At 51.5% G+C, this 20,528-nt stretch overlaps 7 protein-coding genes across 7 annotated transcripts; 3 read left to right on the plus strand and 4 right to left on the minus strand.

Annotated features, from left to right (window-relative positions):
* Positions 1 to 67: 67 nt before the first annotated feature.
* On the plus strand, positions 68 to 1,821 carry SCP_0400720 (HAD IIID h; the record flags this gene model as incomplete). The annotated part of the gene is made up of 12 exons (XM_027756813.1): positions 68 to 187; positions 246 to 343; positions 400 to 507; positions 558 to 637; positions 687 to 878; positions 934 to 1,048; positions 1,099 to 1,174; positions 1,232 to 1,241; positions 1,299 to 1,404; positions 1,468 to 1,501; positions 1,555 to 1,716; positions 1,786 to 1,821. The coding sequence occupies 12 exons, from the start codon at positions 68 to 70 to the stop codon at positions 1,819 to 1,821; spliced, it is 1,137 nt and encodes a 378-aa protein (XP_027612614.1).
* Positions 1,822 to 3,433: 1,612 nt separating this feature from the next.
* SCP_0400730 (hypothetical protein) lies at positions 3,434 to 3,769 on the minus strand (the record flags this gene model as incomplete). Its single annotated transcript, XM_027756814.1, has 3 exons — positions 3,434 to 3,489; positions 3,543 to 3,696; positions 3,755 to 3,769. 3 exons carry the CDS (start codon positions 3,767 to 3,769, stop codon positions 3,434 to 3,436), a joined length of 225 nt encoding a protein of 74 aa, XP_027612615.1.
* A 1,194-nt stretch (positions 3,770 to 4,963) lies between these two features.
* Positions 4,964 to 5,517, minus strand: SCP_0400740 (hypothetical protein; the record flags this gene model as incomplete). Its single annotated transcript, XM_027756815.1, has 4 exons — positions 4,964 to 5,224; positions 5,288 to 5,297; positions 5,366 to 5,433; positions 5,503 to 5,517. The coding sequence occupies 4 exons, from the start codon at positions 5,515 to 5,517 to the stop codon at positions 4,964 to 4,966; spliced, it is 354 nt and encodes a 117-aa protein (XP_027612616.1).
* A 228-nt stretch (positions 5,518 to 5,745) lies between these two features.
* Positions 5,746 to 8,030, plus strand: SCP_0400750 (Replication factor A protein; the record flags this gene model as incomplete). Its single annotated transcript, XM_027756816.1, has 9 exons — positions 5,746 to 6,044; positions 6,102 to 6,648; positions 6,699 to 6,786; positions 6,841 to 6,905; positions 6,957 to 7,098; positions 7,150 to 7,531; positions 7,592 to 7,706; positions 7,760 to 7,852; positions 7,923 to 8,030. 9 exons carry the CDS (start codon positions 5,746 to 5,748, stop codon positions 8,028 to 8,030), a joined length of 1,839 nt encoding a protein of 612 aa, XP_027612617.1.
* Positions 8,031 to 9,915: 1,885 nt separating this feature from the next.
* SCP_0400760 (Pre-mRNA-processing protein) lies at positions 9,916 to 11,870 on the minus strand (the record flags this gene model as incomplete). Its single annotated transcript, XM_027756817.1, has 5 exons — positions 9,916 to 9,970; positions 10,024 to 10,877; positions 10,934 to 11,527; positions 11,579 to 11,643; positions 11,696 to 11,870. 5 exons carry the CDS (start codon positions 11,868 to 11,870, stop codon positions 9,916 to 9,918), a joined length of 1,743 nt encoding a protein of 580 aa, XP_027612618.1.
* Positions 11,871 to 12,029: 159 nt separating this feature from the next.
* SCP_0400770 (Mitochondrial import inner membrane translocase subunit TIM54) lies at positions 12,030 to 13,578 on the plus strand (the record flags this gene model as incomplete). Its single annotated transcript, XM_027756818.1, has 2 exons — positions 12,030 to 12,386; positions 12,439 to 13,578. 2 exons carry the CDS (start codon positions 12,030 to 12,032, stop codon positions 13,576 to 13,578), a joined length of 1,497 nt encoding a protein of 498 aa, XP_027612619.1.
* A 71-nt stretch (positions 13,579 to 13,649) lies between these two features.
* SCP_0400780 (ATP-dependent DNA helicase MER3) lies at positions 13,650 to 20,348 on the minus strand (the record flags this gene model as incomplete). Its single annotated transcript, XM_027756819.1, has 37 exons — positions 13,650 to 14,126; positions 14,176 to 14,941; positions 14,994 to 15,038; positions 15,090 to 15,370; positions 15,423 to 15,518; positions 15,569 to 15,656; positions 15,708 to 15,970; positions 16,022 to 16,090; positions 16,141 to 16,147; positions 16,202 to 16,279; positions 16,326 to 16,386; positions 16,436 to 16,544; positions 16,594 to 16,683; positions 16,733 to 16,769; positions 16,823 to 16,848; positions 16,898 to 16,945; positions 16,995 to 17,015; positions 17,063 to 17,442; positions 17,493 to 17,508; positions 17,569 to 17,666; positions 17,717 to 17,741; positions 17,795 to 17,993; positions 18,043 to 18,130; positions 18,183 to 18,354; positions 18,417 to 18,590; positions 18,645 to 18,696; positions 18,749 to 18,780; positions 18,835 to 18,844; positions 18,901 to 18,973; positions 19,031 to 19,091; positions 19,178 to 19,290; positions 19,344 to 19,353; positions 19,408 to 19,431; positions 19,480 to 19,547; positions 19,633 to 19,809; positions 19,862 to 20,137; positions 20,195 to 20,348. The coding sequence occupies 37 exons, from the start codon at positions 20,346 to 20,348 to the stop codon at positions 13,650 to 13,652; spliced, it is 4,764 nt and encodes a 1,587-aa protein (XP_027612620.1).
* Positions 20,349 to 20,528: the final 180 nt, after the last annotated feature.

A 20,528-nucleotide genomic window follows, 5' to 3' on the forward strand; every position in this document is an offset into this window, starting at 1 on the left:
TGTACATCCTGCTGAAACTGTCCAGATTTGGCGCAGAAAGTGTCCTGTTGTCAGTGTATAATCTCGGATGGAATTCGCCAGACCTTCGTCTCCTAAGCGCATCAAACTCGTAGATGGCGGTACTATAGAGACCATCCCAAAGGCAGACTCGGTAACAGACGGAGAAACGACGATACTAACGGTCGTGGTACGATGCACAGTTTCGTATTCAGGGGTGTATTAGAAGTTGAAAGAGTTGTTCCCAGGTTGATGTCGAACCCACCGACGAGGCAGAGCGCTGGATCCACTTGCTCTTCACTTGGTCGGGAAAATCACTCGCTTTGGACATTGCTGAGAGCGACAGGTCAGTCGTCGCTGTGTTGATTTATTCATTGCATCGCAGACCAAGGACCACTCTAGGGTGTATGACTTGAAGGCTACTCTACAAAGCCTCACTGACGTGCCACCAGAAAGGCAGAAGATACTCGGCCTCGTCAAGGGAAAACTGCCACCTGACGAGGAAAGGATGTGAGTTATCGGCTTTCCCTGGCCTTGTGACGCTGAACTATTATATGCAGAGGAGATTTGAAACTAGTGAGTGGAAAGAAGTTCACGCTGGTGGGAACTCCAGAAGGCCACGAGATCAAAGATCCATCGCGTATGTCTCCCTGGTTCCAGCCGTTCGTCTGCTCACACTTCCTGTTCAGAGCTAGAATTTCTCCCGGATGTGGTTAATGACCTCGACATCGACATCTCCGCGAATCCCGCGGCGGCGGCAGCGTACATCAACGACCAGCGGAACTTGCGAAAAATCCGAGAACATACTCGAAAGCTGCATATCAACATCATACATCCTCTCAGGGAGGGCAAGCGACTGCTCGTGTTGGATATCGACTATAGTAAGATGCGCTTCCCACGATTTGACGAATCAACGTTGCTATGTGTCTCCTGCAGCCATTCTGGATACGAAGCCGCTCACGTCGGGTGCGCTACCTCCGCGAGAGTGCGCCCGGCCTCGGCTCCACGAATTCCTGGAGGCTGTATATCCGTACTACGACATCTGCATCTGGTGCGAACGATGGACGTCTGGTTCCTGATAATGTCTAAAGGTCATCGTAGGTCACAGACGAGCTGGGTATGGCTCGAGACGAAACTGGTCGAGCTAGGGATGATTGGTGGCGGGCGAAACTATGAGGTGAGTGGCAGAATCCGGCCCGATCTCACATGGTGAACAAAATGCCCCGCGAAGTAGATATCCTTCGGTGACGTAGCTCCTCTCCTTCGCATGCAACATAGCTGATCGGACCCGTGGGTTGCAGTGCTGGACAAGACGTGCATGTTTACCGTGTTCTCCACACGGGAGGGCAAACAGTACAGGCACTCTGTGAAGGCGCTCCAGATCATTTGGAATCACTTCAAGCAGTTGTGAGTCATGGCTACCTTGGCGTGGATTTTGACGTATTGACACACACGATGATTTATCATCAGCAACTCCACGAACACCCTCCATGTTGACGATCTGGCAAGTTCCGAATCTTCCATCTCGCGCTCCCGTCTCAACCGTTCCGCGTCTAGAGCCGGAATTTTGCGCTGAACCCTCGCCAGGGGCTCAAAATTCTCGCGTTCAAGGATGCGCACACCCTCCAGGCAACGTTGGATCGCGAGCTGGACAAGCTTGCGCGCTACATGATTCACATTGCCAGGACACACGACGACTTTCGCAATGTCGATCATAAAGTGCGCGTCTCCTTTCTCGCTACTGTTCTACTTTGCGGACATCTCATTAAAATATGTACCATCCGACAGCATTGGCAGGACGTCGCTCGCGCTCTGCCTCCATGACATTTGCAACTAGACGGGTTGTAAGTTCTGTGGCATATCATTAATTGTGCTGCGCGATACCGAAATCAACGGCCCGCTCACCACTACGCCGCAATCCGGCAGCGAATACTTGCTGCATTCTCATGCTGGTCGTGGTCCCCTTCAGCATTCCGCTGTGTCATCGTATTAGGATCGTAATCAGATGTGTTCCGACTGTGGATGGATTTCGTTGTCCTGGTGGTTAGGCTTAGGCCGTTCGCAATACCATGTCGTTGGCAGAGCCGACCACGGGTCAAGTCACTGGCTCTGTCAGCGCGGACTGATTAGGTCAAGATCTGATTCGCTGCCTTCTCGATTCGTTAAGGTCATCTTCAATTAGGCAAAATGCTACCCAAATTGCAGGGCTCCGTGCGATTCTACATGGTGATGGGCATGTAAGAGACGACGGCCCGCATGGATGAGAGCGCTGCGTTGCAACGGTGCCGAGATGGTCGGAATGCTGCACTGTCGACAACATCAGACGGATCATCATTGGGTATGCCGCGCAAGCTTCTCCCACGAAGGAAGGCAGAGTAACACGTACCGAATCTATACAGTTAGATACACGCAGAGTTCCGGCAATGAAAAAGGTAGTATGAAAACACGCGTCTCGAGCTCCGATCAAAGGCAAAAACTAGGGAGATCCGACACTGAATTGTCCCAGCTCTGAGATGCAGTCACTTAGCGTATATACCAAAGACAGAGCGTCATGGAAAGTCGTGGATCGCCTCATGAGCAAAAGGGTTGCTCTCATCGAGCACACGTCAGGTATGGAACATTGTGTGTGCGCCCAGGTCCATATGATTATTGCCACCGCACCCACGAAACTCCGGAAGTGTATCAAAAGGTCTCCAAAGAAGTGCAGGTAAATCCTCCTGGACGCCCTTTGTGGAAAGAAAATCGGTAGCCGGGCCAACCGACTGAGCTCTCATGACGGTTCGCCTAAGAACCCTAGACGCGGAGCCAACGCGGAGTCGAGAGTACACCGCAGACCCCGTTGTTGTCCGTCAATAATGTTGCATCTGGAGCCCTAGGTCAAGTGTATACGAGACAATATGGTTTCCGGGGTGTCAAGCGCACTGGCGTGCATTTTTTTTCCCAGGGAGGAGTAAGGAAACCACTGAATGTACTCGGGCGTTGTACCCATGTGCCAGCTTCCGCGGGCCTAACAGTAGACGCTGGAGGTTCCAGTGTTGAGATGATGACGACCGACAGATGGAAGCGGAGTGCCTGCCGCACGTGGTTTCGTGATAATCAGCAGCACGCCACTACGAACGCAGGTTTCACTCCGATTCCACGCTCAGAATCTCGGGTACAGCGGTGGTCGCGGGTTTGCCCTGTACCACACAATATTGCAGGACTGTTCCTCGTACACGGCTGCCACATGTGAAGGCTTGGAGTTATTTGGCTGTCGGATCTCACGGAGACGCGAGCCCTAAGTCCTGCTCTCGCCGCAAGTGAGAACCCGAAGGGCTAGGTGAAACGAGACATTCTGCCGGAACAGTAGATAGGTTTACGAAGTGGGCTAATTCTCCGATAAGAAGAAATGGGGCAGGAAGTCGGTGAAATCGACATGAATGCGATCGGCAGCGGTTTAGAGCATCCCTGACACATCCAAGCAGGGGGTGCCGGAACAACAGATGTCACACCCTGAACATACCGTCAACTAAGGCCATGAGAGAGATGGGGGTGAGAGGTGTTACCTTTGAACCTTCGTCGCTCCGATCCTGAGAGATCTTGAGATGAGCAAGTTGCCCGAAACGAATGTCGAAGTGGATTACAAGGATATAGTGGAACAGCCATGGGAATGTTCAGCGAGTTTCGTGTCAGTCGAGCTGGCGCAGGATGCTGGAATCGCTATAAAATGGCTCGTTCCATCCACTCTCCATTCAACGTAACAGATTTCTCGACATACCTCCTGCAGAGACATCCCGCTAAAATGCACTTCCCGTCCCCAGTACACATCTTGAATCGTCTCTCCCCTACTGTCATCACCACGACACTCTCCAGCATCCGCGAAACGACTACGGTCAAGCCGGACGCCATTCACCCAAAAGACCTTGATGTCGACCCCAACACAGGATTCTTCCCGCCTAAACCACTTCCGAGGCTGCCACAAAAATTTGAACTATGGGAGAGGGCGCTGGAGGACGCGCGAAGAGTGCTGACATTGGCAGAGGATCATCGGGAGGAGTCGATCGCCAAACGACCAGAAGGAGAGCTCTGGAGAGGTACCATCAGATCGGTGAGTATAATTCATCTATTGCGCCGACAGGGATCTGGAACACTGACCTAATTATGTCCACAGTGGCCCGTCCTGAACACGTCCATCCTTCATGACGATATCCGGTATCTGCAGAGGGCGCACATGGTCTTGGCAACTATGATGCACTTTTACGTGCATTCCATGCCTGCCGCTCAGATTGAAGGCCCCATCCACATTCCACAGTCTCTCGCCGTCCCCCTCGTCGAGGTCTCCACCAAACTTGGGATGGCGCCGGTCCTCACTTTCGCGGACACGGTTCTGTGGAACTGGGATCTTATAAATCCCGAGCTTCCCCTGTCCATAGAGAACATGCGATACGTCAACATTTTCTCAGGCACCACTACGGAGAATAATTTCTACCTCACCTCAGCAGCGGTTGAACTTAAAGGGGTGGAGATGCTGAGGTTATTCGAAGGATTGGTTCACCTGCGCGACACCCAGGACGCGTTCACGATAGCAAAGATATCGCAAGACCTCAAACGGCTCGCAAAAATCATCGAGGAACTTATCAGCATCTTCCAGTCTATCCGCGACACTGTCGATCCGCACGAGTTCTACTGGGCTTGTCGTCCGTGGTGGTCTGGCGCGACATCGAAGAGCTCATCACATCCAGGTTGGGTGCTCGACGGAGTTCCGGATGCATCGAACCTCGACCTCGGTGGCGCGTCTGCTGGCCAGAGCTCGGTGATGCATGCCCTCGACATCTTCCTCGATATCGATCACAAGCTGGAAAAGAACCGGGTCCCAGCGCCGTCGCCCGACAATCAGCGGTCAGATCGAGGGTTCATGGAGAGGATGCGGCGGTACATGCCGGGGAAGCACCGACTATATCTCGAGCGCCTTGCGTCCGCTCAGTGTTCAGTACGCGAGGTTGCGCAACAGATCCCGAGCCTGATAGCACCCTACAACACGGCCGTGATGGCATTGAAGAAGCTCAGGGACGTGCACATCCGCATTGTGGTGCTGTATGTGGTGACGAAGGCCGATAGCCCTCCAGAAGGATTTGGTTCCGCTGCTGACGTAGACGGGGAACGGAGACACGGGCCTATCAGAGGCACAGGTGGCAGCGACGTCTGCAACTTCTTGAAGGCAGGGAGAGATGCTACCCGACGCACGGTTCTGATGGATGCTATTTAGAGGATACGGTGTTATCTTGGACTTTAATGCATATTGGACTCGCACCCTTGAAGGGCTGGCTCAGGAATATCTCAATTTCTTGCTCGTCGTAGTAGTACCGCATCAATGATAGTTCGGACTCACATTAAATTTAAGACAATGGCTTCAAAAGAACCACGATTCCTTAACAAAACATCTGATAGATACTTGGCCTGCCCCGTGCTGAAGTTGAGCTACAAACTCTAGATACAGTCAGGTTTTTCCAACTCGAAATCACTGACCTGAGCTGACAACATCACAGGGTAAAAATCACAACAACGCAGAACAACACGAAAAAGTGGTGGGACGAGAGACTCAGAGAATGGGGTAACACAGGACCTGAAGTCTCCGAGTCGTTGCAACATGTAAACCACTAGAGGCTGCCTTGTTTGGGCTACTTACGTACAAAACGCGGTACATAAGCAGGTGTCGCGGGAGTCGCGTGACCTCGCGACTCATTTGTTGACCACCACCGGCTGCTCGCCATGGCCCACCAACTCACCGCCGGGTTCTGTGAACGTATTAACAACCTCACCGTCGAGGATGATGCACTCTACAACTCCAAGCCCACCGTCCAGTTTCTCTCCTTCAAAAAGGTTCCACCCGCGTCGGGCGCGGCCAACGCTAACGTAGATCGCTACCGTATCATCGTGTCCGACGGAGAGCATTTCCTCCAGTCAATGTTGGCCACCCAGCTTAATTACCTGATTGAGGAGGATCAGATCGCTAAACAGACGATTGCCGTCATTGAGAACTTCACTTGCAACGTGGTCCAGGACAAGCGGTAAGATGCCGTGCCTTTTCTTTGTCTTTCCGACTTACGCGTATTTTTCTTTTGAAGCTTGTTGATAATTCTTTCGATGCAAATTATTGCGAAGACCGCGGACAAAATAGGCACTCCGATTGGACTGCAGCCTCCGGCGGGCTCTCCCACCTCAAACGCTCAGACCGCTTCTCCAGCAGCAACAGCAACCCCGGCAACTCCAGCGGCCTCCACTTCTACCAACCCTACCCCAGCAGCTCCAGCTCCACAGCCTCAACGCCAGGCCAACAGAGCAGGACGCGCTGGCGCCATTCACCCCATAGAGAGCTTGAGCCCCTATCAGAATCACTGGACAATCAAGGCCCGCATCACTCAGAAGACGGACATCAAGACCTGGTCTAATCAGAGGGGTGAAGGGAAGCTTTTTAGCGTTATTCTGATAGACGAGACTGGCGAGATCAAGGCGACGGGATTTAATGCTGCCGTCGACGAGCTTTATGACAAGCTCCAGGAAGACCATGTGTACTACATATCAAAGGGAAGGGTGAATCTTGCGAAAAGACAGTACTCCTCCCTACCGAATGAATACGAGCTCACACTTGAGCGGAACACCGAGGTTGAGGAGGTCAGCTTCTCACTGTGATGTTTGTTGTTCGCTTACGAACTTTAGATCAGTGCCACGATTTAACGAACGTGCCCACTATCAGATACAATTTTGTCGAGATCGGCAAACTGATGGATGTAGCGAAAGACGCCAGCTGTGGTGTGTTAGAGCTCGCATCCTTTGCTATTATATCAAAGCTAAACTCGGCACCAGATGTCATCGGGATAATCAAAGAAACGAGCCCTCTTGCAACGCTGACTTCGAAAGCCAATCGCACAGTACGCAGAGTAATCATCCGGTCCGCTCATTGTACTTACAGTTTAACGCAGCTCATCAAACGAGAGTTAACGCTGGTCGATCGCTCTGGATTCTCCGTCCGCCTCACCCTCTGGGGAAAACAGGCTGAACAATTCACTGCCGACGACCAGCCCGTGGTCGCTTTCAAGGGCGTCAAAGTCGGTGACTTCGGTGGTACGTCATTTCTCGTCACTTCGCTTCTGAGTAGCTGAACCTTCTGTGTAGGCCGCTCGCTATCCATGTACAGCTCGAGTACCATGGCGGTGAACCCTGATATCCCTGAGGCTCATGCGCTTCGCGGGTGGTACGATGCGGCTGGAACAGAGCAGTCGTATCATGCCTATAACAATATGGGTGCGGGCGGCTTCTCCACGTCGAAGTTCGATCCGGCGGAGATCCTCTCACTGAGCGATGTGAAGGCGCGCGAGCTCGGAATGCAGGACAAAGCGGATTCGTTCAACGCGCGCGCGACGGTGATGCACATCAAGGCGGACAACATCGCGTACCCCGGCTGTACTTCGCAGGACTGCAAGAAGAAGGTCGTCGAGACCCACGACGGCTGGCGCTGCGAGAAGTGCAATAAGACTTACGAGAAACCTGAATATCGGTTTGCCTGCAATTGATACAGTGTGGTGCAGTTCATTTTCTGACACCGCGCTGTGTCTAGATACGTCATCTCCATGGCCGTCGCGGATTACACCGGCCAGGCGTGGCTGCAGGGCTTCAATGACGTTGGCGAAGCAGTCTTCTCAATGAAAGCTGACAAACTCGTCGAAATTAAGGTCAGCATCAAGGCTTTTGGCCTGTGACTAGTTTTACTGATGGATAGCCTCAGCAACGCGACGACGCCGAGTTCAATACCATCTTGCAGGGCGCCACCGGTAGCACTTTCAACTTCGTGTGCAAGGCCAAGCAGGACACGTACAACGTGAGCGTCGCGCTCTCCTTAGTTTATTGCGCTGTGCGCCCGACTGATACTTGGCTTGTCTTTGCGATAGGACCAGGTCCGCGTGCGGTACTCCGTGCAGCACATTACACCTCTGAATTATCGTGAGGAGGGGAACCACCTGGCGAATTTGCTCCGCCGCTCGGAATGGGGGCGGTGATTGCGCGTCAGGTTCAGACTTTCATTTCTCATCTATTCTCACATTCACGTGTCGATGTTCCTCGTGTTTGCTGCTCCGTGATGCTCTGCTAGTGTGAATTTTATAGTGAATGGTATTGTTTGAAATAACCTACGACGACCGTGGCAGTTCTCCAGGGTTGATTCATGAAGCTCGCGGTGAAGTGATATAATCTCTGGGAAAGTGCAGGCATATCGACGGTACGTATGCCTGCCCCTCAGGCAAATGAGGCGGTGTATACAGCCGCGATTTCTAGGCCTCGCTCAAGACACAACCTCTCCCTTCTCCGATTGGTGGAAAGCTAATGATCTTCCCTTGACATTCCGTGCAGTACCCTCCAGACCGTTGCGTAGGCCCTGTCGAAGTGTGACCTCTGGGAGAACATGTCTGAAGATCGCACAGCTTGGTCTGAAAGCGAGTGCCAGAAACGGATCCTCGGCCAGGCGGTGAGAACGAAAGTGCTGTCATTGGATCGGTAGGTTCAACATCGTACGCTCGCAGACGCCTAGACCGTCCCGATACATCCAAGATGGACGCAGACACTGCCATAAACAGGTATGAGGTGAGAAGCAGAGAGTCATTGTATTGCAGAGCTGAAAATGTGCATGTCCATCTTACTCCAACGCGGATAACATATCAACTAAGACCGGCAGTGTGTCCCGAGAGAGCACCACGATTCCAGGCTTCTGCACCAAGTGCGGAAGCTATCCGCGACGGCGATGCACTTCTGTGTATGCCCGATCCTTCGCATCGAGACACAAAGGCTCGTACAGGCTCCGAGATCCTGCAACTCCGTCTAGCGAGGCTGCACTCTCCAGTGAATTGGGTGCTGCCCTCGTTCTCACTTTCGCGGATGCGATTCTGTGCCGTTGGCATCTTATTGGTCCCGCACTTTCACTGCCTGTCCGTGGACGTTATGCGATACGTCAGTGTTCTCTCATGAGTATTGAAAACAAGCGTATACCTCAGCCTCCAGGGTGGTGGAGCGTTTCCAAGTCGAGAAATGCTGAGAGTGATAGAAGTAGACAGCATCACCTTGAGCTTCCGTGATAGCAAAAATACCGAAAGCCCTCACGGGTGCAAGTATCGTTGAGAAATGCAGAAAATTTTCCATACGATGCGCAACGCTATCGGTCCTGCAAACGTAATGAGCCCGTCGACCGCCATGCTCTGAACGCATTCCATCAACCTTGATGAATGTTCTGTTCGATAGAATAGACTACTCAGGCTTCAAGCCATCGGGAACATAGCTGCCGCCAGAGCCCTGGAATCCACGGTCTGTATGAGTATTCCTGAACGGCGGTCAACATCCAGACAATGAATCTCTTGCTCCGACCTCTCCGTCGATGTTCCAGTGGACAGAAGTTGAACGCTGTAGCGACGGTACAGGCCGGGGAAGCACCATTGAATTGTCTCCAGCGCCTTGAGAACGCCTCGAACGTCTTGCATGTTGAACGTCTTGGCATTGCGTGTCCGAACGTCAGTGCTTGTGCGGGGATATGCAGGACATCCCCAAGTTTGGTGACGCCCTGACACGTTTCCGCGTTGGCGCTGAAGAAGCAGGAGACCGTGGGGAGCCTAACAATTGGTTGTACCGAGGCAAGGACCACAGGGAAATAAAGCAATAGATACTGGCGATAGACATATCTGTGCGCTGCTCATGAACGTAGTGAGAACACATAGGAATAGAGAGGCACATGCAACTCTGAGCTGGTGTGAAACCTCATGTGTCAGTACGGTGGTACACCAGTTCGGGGTCATACAACAGTCGCATCTGATTGTCGTCGAGAACTAAAATAAAATAACATGATATACAGCTACCACGACAGTGAAAGAGGAGAGCCTACTACGCAGAATTCGTCCGCAATCATGAATCACGCTCCGACGCTCTGTCGAGCTGTTGCCGCTTGCGTGAGTTGCCACTGCAGGGGACAACATGAGTCTGTGTCTCGCCACTGTGCAAAACGCTACTTACACTTCGGTGTCCAAGCCCCGTTTCTTTCCGGTCTTCGCCTCATCCAGGAACTTGTCAAGTCCGAATACGTCGCCGGTGTCCTTCTCGAACTGCACTGGACCCTCCCTAACCTCCTGATCTTGCGACCCCTCGAAGCCGATCCTTGCCTGACCAAGGCCGAACCTATCATTGTCCAACGCTTTTCCAATACCTTCTTCTGTGCCCTCCCCATACGAGTCCTGATTGCCCTCCGAAATGTTGCCCCGCGCCTTATAGATCGCAGCCGCAGCAGTTGAGCCATGGAAGAGAGGGCGGTCGTACAGATTGTACGCATCGTCATCCGCAAACGAACCAGAGAGCGACTCCTGGTTGAAGAGCCGCGAATCGAGCATCGACTCCTTGGTGAGCGTCGGTTTCGCCAGCCCAAGAGCAATCTTCTCTGAGATGTCGCGATTCTGCTGCCGCGCAAGCATCTTGGCGCGTTGCTCCGTGCCCATGTTGCTCATGCGCATCTCCCGCTCGCGCTCTATCCGCTTCTCCTGCCGCATCTGGTCCCGTACGCGCGCCGACTCCTCGTCCTCCTCTTCCTCCACTTCCGCCTCCGAGCCGCTCCCGTTATCGCTGCCATACGCGCCCAGAGATGACTTCATCGCTGCCGTGCGCTCTGCCGTCGGTGCGGCTCGCGCAGGAGCAATGCCGGCGCGCTCTTCACGTGCGCGTTGGGCGAGCATGCGGAGATTCTCCTCCTTTTGCGCCTTTTCCTTCTCTGCGAGCTTCTGCTGCATAAGAGCGCGCTGGCGGACTTCCTCGCGTGCATGTCTATCAGCGATAAACAGAGATTCTGAGAACTTCGCAAAGTTGTCATTGATGTGCACCTGCATATTGTTCCGTGAGTTTGCTAAACCCATAATTGGGGCATGAATTCACTCACATCCTGGAGACCACGACCATCGGCAGCAAGGCGTTTGTCGAGTGGAATTGTGTAACCCTTGTTGTTCTTCCAATTGGAGATGCAAGGTGGGATCATCCATTCTTTTTGCTCCTGCGCAGTGGCCTTTCTTGGTGGACTCCGCAGCACGGGTGGTGGTGGACTTGGCGGACCTCGAGGAATCTTCTTGTGTTTGAATCGTGGGGGCTCTAAGGGATCCTCCACAATCTCCGTCATTTTGATGATCCGCTGCTTCAGTCCGTCTGAGCCATTCTGTTGCCCAGGGGTGTATCGGATGAAGGACGTCTTGCCCTGACTATCCGGTACATTCTTTGGCTGCGCTGCTTTGATTTTACCGTTCACAAGCTTCTCCAACGCTGCACGCGTCCTATCTGTGGTACTTTGCACCTCATCTTCAGACGGTCGCTCCATCTCACGCGCACTATCGTCCAAGTCTTTCCGGTGGGAAAGGGGAACGAGGTCCTTGAATTGGGACTGCACAATTTTGCCTGGACGTTGACCCTGTTGTGCAATGACATCGTAGCGTACATTGCCTTCGCTATCGACTTGTAAAGCGAGAGTGTTGCCTGAGGAAGCCTACGAGATGTTCAGGCGAGTAAGGTGGAGAGGCCTTTCAGCGCAACTCACCTTCTTCTTCCCCATGTCCAAGGGATACTGCGCGACATGACACTCCGGATACGAACCACCATCACCTAACAAGACATCAGAGTTCAAGCACAGATCTGAGTGAGTATAGCAACGTACCGAAGTCATCCGGAGAAGTTGGTTTCCAACCTATCCGCTGCCCGTATGGTGGAACTACGTTCCGGACAATCACAGACTGAGATGGAGCTGCCTGGGGTAAAACAACCTCCTCCTCATCGTCTGAGATAGTGGGGGCGTAAATGGGCTGAGGTAAAGCTGTAGCGAGAGCGGCCATGGTGGAGATGGATGTTAGCGGAGAAACTTTAGTCACTGCACTGGTCAATGAAGAGCCTGTATTTGCTTGTTTGGTTGGTGGCACCGGGATCGGCCTTCCCAATATGGGCATGCAGTCTGGCGAAATAAAAGTTTCTGGTTTTCGACGCCGTGTCTGGCGATGAGCTCGAGTGGCGGCGACAGCGTCTTCCCTGTCCCCAAGCCACCACAGTCCGGCGTAAAAGCTGCTCTGCAATACACAGGGATACCCCCTTCATGGCTTGACAAGCGGCCCTCACTACCTTCGCGCAACTGGCTCATCTTCCTCGGTGTCACCTCCTCCGTCATAGGCTACTACATCTACGACAGGCAGCAAAGCAAGCAGATCCGTCAGCAGTACGTGGACAAGGTCAAGCACTTTGCACATGTGCCGCTACATAGCCTCGATTATCCCCGCAAGGTCACTGTCTATGGCTCCAAATGGCCCGGAGACGAGGACCATGACCGGAGCATGAAATACTTTCGGAAGTACGTCAAGGTCCGCCAAGTGCTTTCCTGTATTCTGTCTACAGCTTTGACCATGTTTCTAGCCCATTCTCGTAGCGGCTGCAGTGGACTATGAGATGATTGGCGGTAAACGTCACGGCGATCTTGCGAGACGAATTGCAGAGGAAATCCGGTCGCAGCGCAGAATTGCACTCGGGCTGGATAACCCACCACAAATGCCTGTGATCCTCCCCAATTCGTCGCCAGAGGACAGGCGGCGGCGTGCATTGGAGGGCGGCATCATTATCGTCGGCCGACCAACGCTCAAAGAGTTCATGGCTGGTCTTAAACAAGGCTGGAGTAATAGCCTGGACGTGGTAGACAGGGAAGAACAGCTCTCCAAGGAACTCGAGAACGATGGTAGGTTCGACGAGCCAGAACCTGAACCAAGTGCGGACGGTTCGGACGTGGACGGCGAGCCTATCCCAACCGCGTCACGACTCCCTTCATCCATACCCGTCTCCCCATTCACTCCACTACAGTTCCGTGGGCCCGCCCCACCACCACCCTCTGACCAAATTCCTTCGTCTATGAACAGCCCGCCTACCCAGATACCCCCACAACCTCCAATTCTTTTCGTCCCCTTCCTAAATTTAATTGGTTTCACGCAGATCCCACGCATGATATGGGACTTCTTCAATGAGCGCCATAAAGTCCGCGCTGGAGCCGAAGGCGCCTACTGGCTCGTCATGAACCAGACACGTCCGTTCACTGCCCCACCTCCAGAGGACCTCCGACAAAATGCCTTCGCGGATGCCGACCCCACAACATCCTCAGGCCAGCCCGATCTCTCTGAAATCACTCCTTCTGATCTCGACTTTGACCGAGGTATTGAAGCCTACTACAAACAGTCTCTCATTAAATTGTTCGCGTCGGACATCGAGAAGGTGCGCGCGGAATACTACTCCGCGCTTCCTGCGAAGCTGGAGACTGCACGTGCCCTTGCGCGGGGCGCCCGCGAACCAACGAAGGAGGAGCGGAACTATCCGCCACCAACCGAGGTGGAATTGCGTGCAGAGAGGATGAAGAAGGAGTTGCGGTGGCGGGGAGACGAGCAGGGTTGGGATATCATCAAACCAGAGAAGGATGCAGAATGGGATGAGAGGTTCAGGAATGTGCTGAAGGTATTCGTAGCGCCTTCGTCCGATGCGGACGACACGATAGAGAGGAGCACGCCATCATGATCTACATTTGTTTGTGGTTGCTACGCAGAGGGGGTAAACATCATCTTGCATAACATACAGTACTAATCCTCTTAGGGCATCGTGTCTACGATCTTAATCGCGCCGCTTTGGAACCACTCGTCCAGGTCGTCCAACTCCTTCTGGTACGCGGCGTTTGCCCGTTCTATCTCTTCATCTTCGTCCGACCAGTTTGCACGCTCCTGGGTATGCGACTCGTTCTGACCACTTTCACGGGACTGTGGCAGCTGGGATGTGGATGCTGTGAGGGGAAGTTGACTGCCGAAAGAGGTAGTATTGTCGATGTTCGGAGTCGACGTAGACATGGCCGGAGTAGGTGAGGCTGGGGTAATATTGATGAGGTCAGGATTTAGCACGAAGTCATCTTGGTCTGTGAAAGAGTGATGTGAGAATGCTATTGGCCAGTCTGGTGGAGTGCTCTTCCCGGTCTGGTCTATGTGGTCTCCTTCGTTATCAGACGAGAGTTCTGTGAACAGCGGCCCTTGGTTTTCCGTTTGATTTTCCTTCCCCTCCCGCAGATCCGGAAGATCCTGTGGTGCATGCGTTCAGGACAGATAATCATGGCGCACAAAGACTCACCTTCGAGGTCGAGACGGGCAAGGTTGTATGGAAGGAAGTCATTTTGCGTCCATCCAACATCCTGGAGCGCTTCGACTGAGAGGGGATGGTGTCCGTCTGGTGCTTCCTCTTCCGGCTGGAGGAAGGAAGCTGAAAGGCATTTGAGACGCCAGGATCATGGTGCACGGAAGTGGTATACAAGTCCTCTAGCTCAATGGGCGCATCTGGAGCAGACACAGGGACAGCACGGACGAGAGCGTCGACTTCTGAATTCGAGTAGTTCGTCTCCGAAGGATCCGATGGAGGCTGTTTCTGCCTCTTCAAGTGCGTCGAATAACCATCAAGAATATCCCGAGCATCGGGGAGATCGTCGTCAGAGTCATCAGTAAGTTCAGTGATATCCAATCTAGCAGCCGCTTCGTCATGCAGGCAAGAAAATTCCAGATCGAAGTTAGGCTTTGCTCTACGCTTTCCCTTGTCCCTGATATCCGTAGAGCACTGGCTATCAAGCTTGATCCGTCGCCCCTCAGGTAGCTTTAAGTTCTCTTTGACATTAGTTTGTTCGTGCAAGGAGTCTAACTGCTGGAGTCGGGCATCCGGTTTATCGCAAGGTCGAACCTTCGGTTTCTGCTTGGCCTTCGGCTTTACAACGTCTTCATCCTCCACTTCGTGTACTGAGCCTGTCTTCGGATGCTCGCATGACTGCACCGTGGACTCTTCAGAGGCGCACAGAGCCTCTATACGTTTCTTTGACATCGGAGGAGGCTTCTCGACACCATCTCGGCAGCTTGCAGCCAACTTCATTCTAGCAGGGCTCGAATGAACTCATGATAACGTACCACATATGCCGACACTTGGTCTTGTCTTTGCACGCGTGATTACATCTGGGGAAGAATATGTGATGAGAATCCCCGTTAATAGCACCGTGAGCGTACTCGAAGTTTCCGTTGGACAATCGCTTGAATCCGAGCTGTACTGTGGAGGGAACAGCTGCACCTCTTGACTCTGCTTTCTCTGGCCTCAAAGGTGTTTTGCGGGTGTTCCCCCTCTGGACAGCGTCTTCTGATTCTGTAGCAGTCGTCAGTTGGTAGTGCTGCATTTGATAGTCCATGTACAGACTTCGGTGTTGCGTCAAGTCTTTCATGGGAATGTCTTCATCGTTTGGACCCATGTTCCAAAAGTCCGGATCGTCTTCGAGCCCCTCGAGCATTAGGTCCTAGAAAGGATCACGGAGCCTTTTCCTGGCTCGCATAGAAATGATTACGTACCACAGCGTTCTGAGGACGAGTATTCATTGTAGGATAATACTTCGCCTCAAGGGTCGGTCTGTATGCCTTCGAAAGCGACACACCAGCAATATTCGTCTGATACGACGTTAGAGGTGTCGGAAGGAAACGCCACGCAATTGCATTACCGAAGCCATTTGCACAATAATAGATTGACTTGGCTTCACTAGCTCTGCCGAAACTGTGAATGTCTTCGAGTTCTTCAGTAATTTAGTGCTTGAATAATTACCGTCAGAAAATGCAACAGCATGAGGACATTAAACGCACGGAACACGGCGAAAATCGATAAAGTCATTGTCGGACGTCAAGGTGAGCACAACCGTTGAATCAGCTGACTTTCCCTTGCTCTTCTTCGACTTCAGTGAGATACCCTCTTCGACAAGCCCAACGTCTATCGATAACTCCACCTCCACGGGTTTGGAACCCCCTCCTCTAGTGACAGACAACTCGGTGATGCTAAGCGTGTATTGAGGGAGGCTGTTAACATGGGCAAGAATTTCGTGTCCGAAGGGTGGTCGGCGATTCAGCAACTACGTGAGTGATTAGTATCCTTTCAGTTGAAATAGATTAGAGTAATATACCGCTTCTAGCCTCATGGGGTCCTGTTTCCGTAATACGTCGAAAGAGCCGATATTATACTCGGCCAAAACCTGTCCAAAAATGAGAAATCGCCCTGCGCAAGAAAGCTTTAAGGAAAGACCTTCAGTCTGTGGGCAGTCAGATTCAGTATCTCCTTTGCACTTGCGAGGACGAAGACTTACGATTTCTCTCCGATCTGTTCGATCTGCCGCAATACCACAGGCCGATCTTCCCAAGCTTTCGCGGTTAAGCAACGAAGTCTGGGACGATGTCAGATCACGGACACTTCAAGAATGGACTACGAACGTTTCAAGGCTGTTCTTGAGCTCAGCGCCTGCCCTCCTTATGATAGCTACTTCGACCACAGCTAACCTACCGTGTCAACGGAAGGGACGTGGACATCCTATAGGAAGTACCTTTCGCAATGCGTGCAATATGACGAAAGACGGAAACTGCCTCCAACGTTGGATTATTGTCGCCATTTTTATACTCATTATCAGAAAGGCTTAGACCACCAAGCACCGCCTACGTGCCAGGAATTAACACGAATTACCCAGAGAACAAATCGTTGTACCTGTATTAGCATGAACACTTTGTCGGCTGGCTTCTCGACCTTCTTGATCTGGAAGCGGATGTCGTTGTGTTCGCGCATCTTGTTGTAGATCTAGGGGGAGCTCGTCCTAGAATCAGCTAGAAGGCAACACACATCTTACCTGCTTTTCTCCGCCACGGAGTTTGATGTCCGAGAACCTGAACAACATGACGCAATCTGCATTTCACTAAGCCTAAGACATAGAACCCACTCTTCTGCATTTGAGATCGTCTCAAGCTAGTCGACGAAATATCAGAGGGGCTCATTACGCTAGGAGAAGACTTACTATCTCCTTCATGGTCGCTCGATCCGAAAGCTTGAGTATCATACTCATCTAGGAAATGTCAGCCGAAGTACACGGTCGCAAGGCTGCAGGAATGTACCGTAGATTGCCGAATGTAGAACTGCACATAATAAGAAACAAATCGCAAACAGGGTTAAATCTGAATACCTTGCTCATGATGTCGCCAAACTCAGTAGAACTGAGCTGATGGTCACCGTCTTCAGGCCGAGATACAAGATTGTTGTCTTGTAGGTCCGTAATGCTCTGCGTGACCATTTCGCCAATCCTCTCCTGCCAAGTCTGAGCCCCGTCCTTTCCAATAGCATAGTGTCTCGGGTTCTTTTGTATCCTCTGAAACAGGAAGGAGTTGTGCAGCCATTTCTTAGCGCTGTCGAGGTCGGTGATGGTCCCGAGTCCGATTTCAGAGTTGATATGCTCCGACAAGTTGTGGTGAAGGCAGCTCTCCAGTAACATCTGGCCCTGGACAAGGGCTTTATACTTTCCCTCTAGCTCCGTTTCGCACATAATGATGGCGACACCTTCTTTGTCTGCGATACGACTGTTAGTCATCCAGACCACATATTATCAAGCATCTCACCGAATTGCGGACGACCCTGGTGGAGAGAATACACGATCAAAATCTTTGGTCAAACCAGAGTAACAGTGGTACGCACTGCGCGCCCCATCATCTGCATAATGTCAAGGTCGGAATATTCCTGCATACTGTTGTTCTGGAATAATTTGACACCCTTGATGATAACGGTATGCGCAGCTGAAAAAGATATGGCGGAGCAAATCATCCGTTAGAGTGAAGAGACGTACGCAGATTGACTCCGACAGCCAACGTCTACGATGACTTACGGTAAATTTTGATTTTGGAGAAGAAGCGATGTTACATACCGAAGTTGCGAACAGGATACGCAATATCTTCTTGACATAGAGATCCTCAGTAAGGCGACGGTCATCCATATTCATGCCAGCATGATGAACTCCGATGCCGAAGGATGCGAGCTCTAGATGATTCATTAGGTGGAACTCGAGCGTTGAATTGGAGTTCAACCCACTTTCGAGCTTTTTGTCATGAAAAGTTCGATCAACGCTTAGGAACAAGTCAGTGACAATTAATTGCGCAAAGGTCAAAGGATCACCTTGACGGCTTCGTCCAGGGCAATTTCGCTCTCTTCTTCATCGCTTCTTCGTAACATTTCAACATCTGCTCTGCCGTAATCACCACGCCTGAAGGCAGTGTTCACCGTTATGATATATGCCTTGAATTGAGTGTGCTCACCCTTTCGGGTAGTACCAAAAACCAGCATCGGTTTGTCAACGGAATGCTGTTCTAGGATACTGTATAATTTCATATCTAGCATGCGTTGGAACGCGAAATCGTTCAGGTCTTTCTTCTTTGAGTACGCGTGGACTATCTTCGTCAATTTGCAAGGCCGAAATTCTTCTCCAAACTGTGCGAGAATCAGACGCCCGAGTGATGCGACTTTCCAACATGCATGGAGCGAAAGCGTACCTGCTTGATAGCGGCTGATCCGCCGGGCAGCCCGTTCCCGATCCAACTGGCGACATCCTCGATGTTTGGAACTGTAGCAGAAACCACGATGAATCGGACTGACGATCCACGGGTCTTCATACGTGAGATTATGACTTCGAGGGTACTTCCACGAGACTCGTTGAGGATGTGCACCTGGGGAATGACTCAGAGTCTATAGCGCGGGACCGAGATGAAAACAGGATTTACCTCATCGACAAGGAAAAGTTGAATTTGGGAGAGTATCTGTCCGTAGTCACGCCTAACCAGGTTTGCAGAGGTACTAATGTATCACGACGAGGAGATGTGCTCACCAATGGCGAGTCAAACTATCCCACTTTTCACCCTACACAAAACGACAATAAGGTATAAATGCAAAAAATACGTTCGTATGACCCACCGTCGTAATTCTAGACCAACCAGGTATCTGTCAGCCAAGCGACAAAGTCATTCGTTGAAATCTCACATCACGTCAGCATCCTTCGCATTTCCCCATGCACCCTTGCCAAAAACTACCGTATCACCTGTCAACTCACAGCCTGTACACAGAAAATACGTCGGCCAATGACGGTCTTTCTGCTTACGAGACCACTCACATTTGATACCTAAAGCTTGAAACTTTGTCGTCCAATCCCTACATTTCTCCGAACAGAGTGCCTAAAAATTGATCAGATGTGAAGATATGAGGTCATGTACTTAACGAAGTCACGTTTCTTACACGGAGTAACCACCACAAAACTCACCTTCGTGGGTGCTACGTAGATGCACTTCGATGTTCCGCTATTACCTCCGACCCGCATGAGCATTCTAACGATCGCGAGCTCAAAAAGAACGGTCTTTCCGCTTCCTGTCGGAGCTATTGGTGTGGGGACGTGAGAATAGGTATACATGAGAAACTACTCGACGGACCGCTGATGACCTGAAGGTGAGGAATGAGTGCATGAATAAGTCATCTATATCCCACGGTACGTACCATACTTTCATCGGTGTGCATGACCTACAGAGGATGAGATAATTGAAAACATATTGAGTTAATGAAACGTACGCTGTCAAAACAATGCGACTGCACAGCATTGAAAACTCCGAATTTGAACATTCCTCGGTAAACATCGGCTAACATCGAATAAGTGCGCATATATGCGCAAAAATGTCAGCAACCCGTGGCTCCAGCGTATCAGAAACAAGTAACGATGCATACGGAGCTCAGAGACAGGACGCAGACGGATACCGTGAGCATTACGTGGATTTGATCCTCTAGTATGGACATCTTCCTTGTACAATTGAGGATCGTCGAGGAAGACTTGTCCAGGCATAGAGGGCCTGGGTTGATAACGCGTATGCTGGATCGGAGCTGTACGGGATGATTCTCTAAAGGCTATATCTCCGATTAATGGCGATGAACGTTACATCAATATGACTCTGCTTACCAAAATGATTTGTGGTAGACTCGTGTCGATTGAGGTCAGAGATGCGCACGCCTGAGGGTCCAGTAATCGCGGCCGGAAACGGCTGTCGTTGACTCTGAGGATAATTGTGAAAGCTCTGATCCTGGTGTTCATAATAAGGCTGATCTTGAAACTGTGTGATTTCGTCGTATTGAACATTATCTGGATGGTCTTGATGAGGAGGCTGCTGACTGAAGTTGTAGAAGGTTTGAGATCTGATCACATTTCTACGCTCAGGAGGTGAAGGAGACGAATTTTCTGGCATTATAATAACGTTAGTGGATAAGATGCCTACACGAAGGTGCATATAGTCACCAATCTGGTCCAGAAGCTCGTCAACATCGTTGGGATACTCGTCATATTCGGAATGAGCTGAAGGTGCAGGAAATGCGACTCCAGAGTCGTCGTACGAATTTCCATAGTCTCCAAAATCAATACCGCATTCGCGTGCAAGACTCTCAAAGCTCATGCTAGGTGCAAGAAGGAAAGTAGAGTCGATGTGGGGAGGGTGCAGCTCAGTGTCTCAGATGCGCGGGGTTTGAAAGGGAGGTTTGTGTTAGATCATGTGATCGTATTGCTCTGTCACGATGTGACGACTCGCGTTGACAGTGACCACCGTCTGCAGGATCTCCGTGACTGCAGGCTACAT

The sequence above is a fragment of the Sparassis crispa genome (assembly GCF_003851025.1).
Source record: "Sparassis crispa DNA, contig_000003F, whole genome shotgun sequence".
Classification (NCBI taxonomy): Eukaryota; Fungi; Basidiomycota; class Agaricomycetes; order Polyporales; family Sparassidaceae; genus Sparassis; species Sparassis crispa.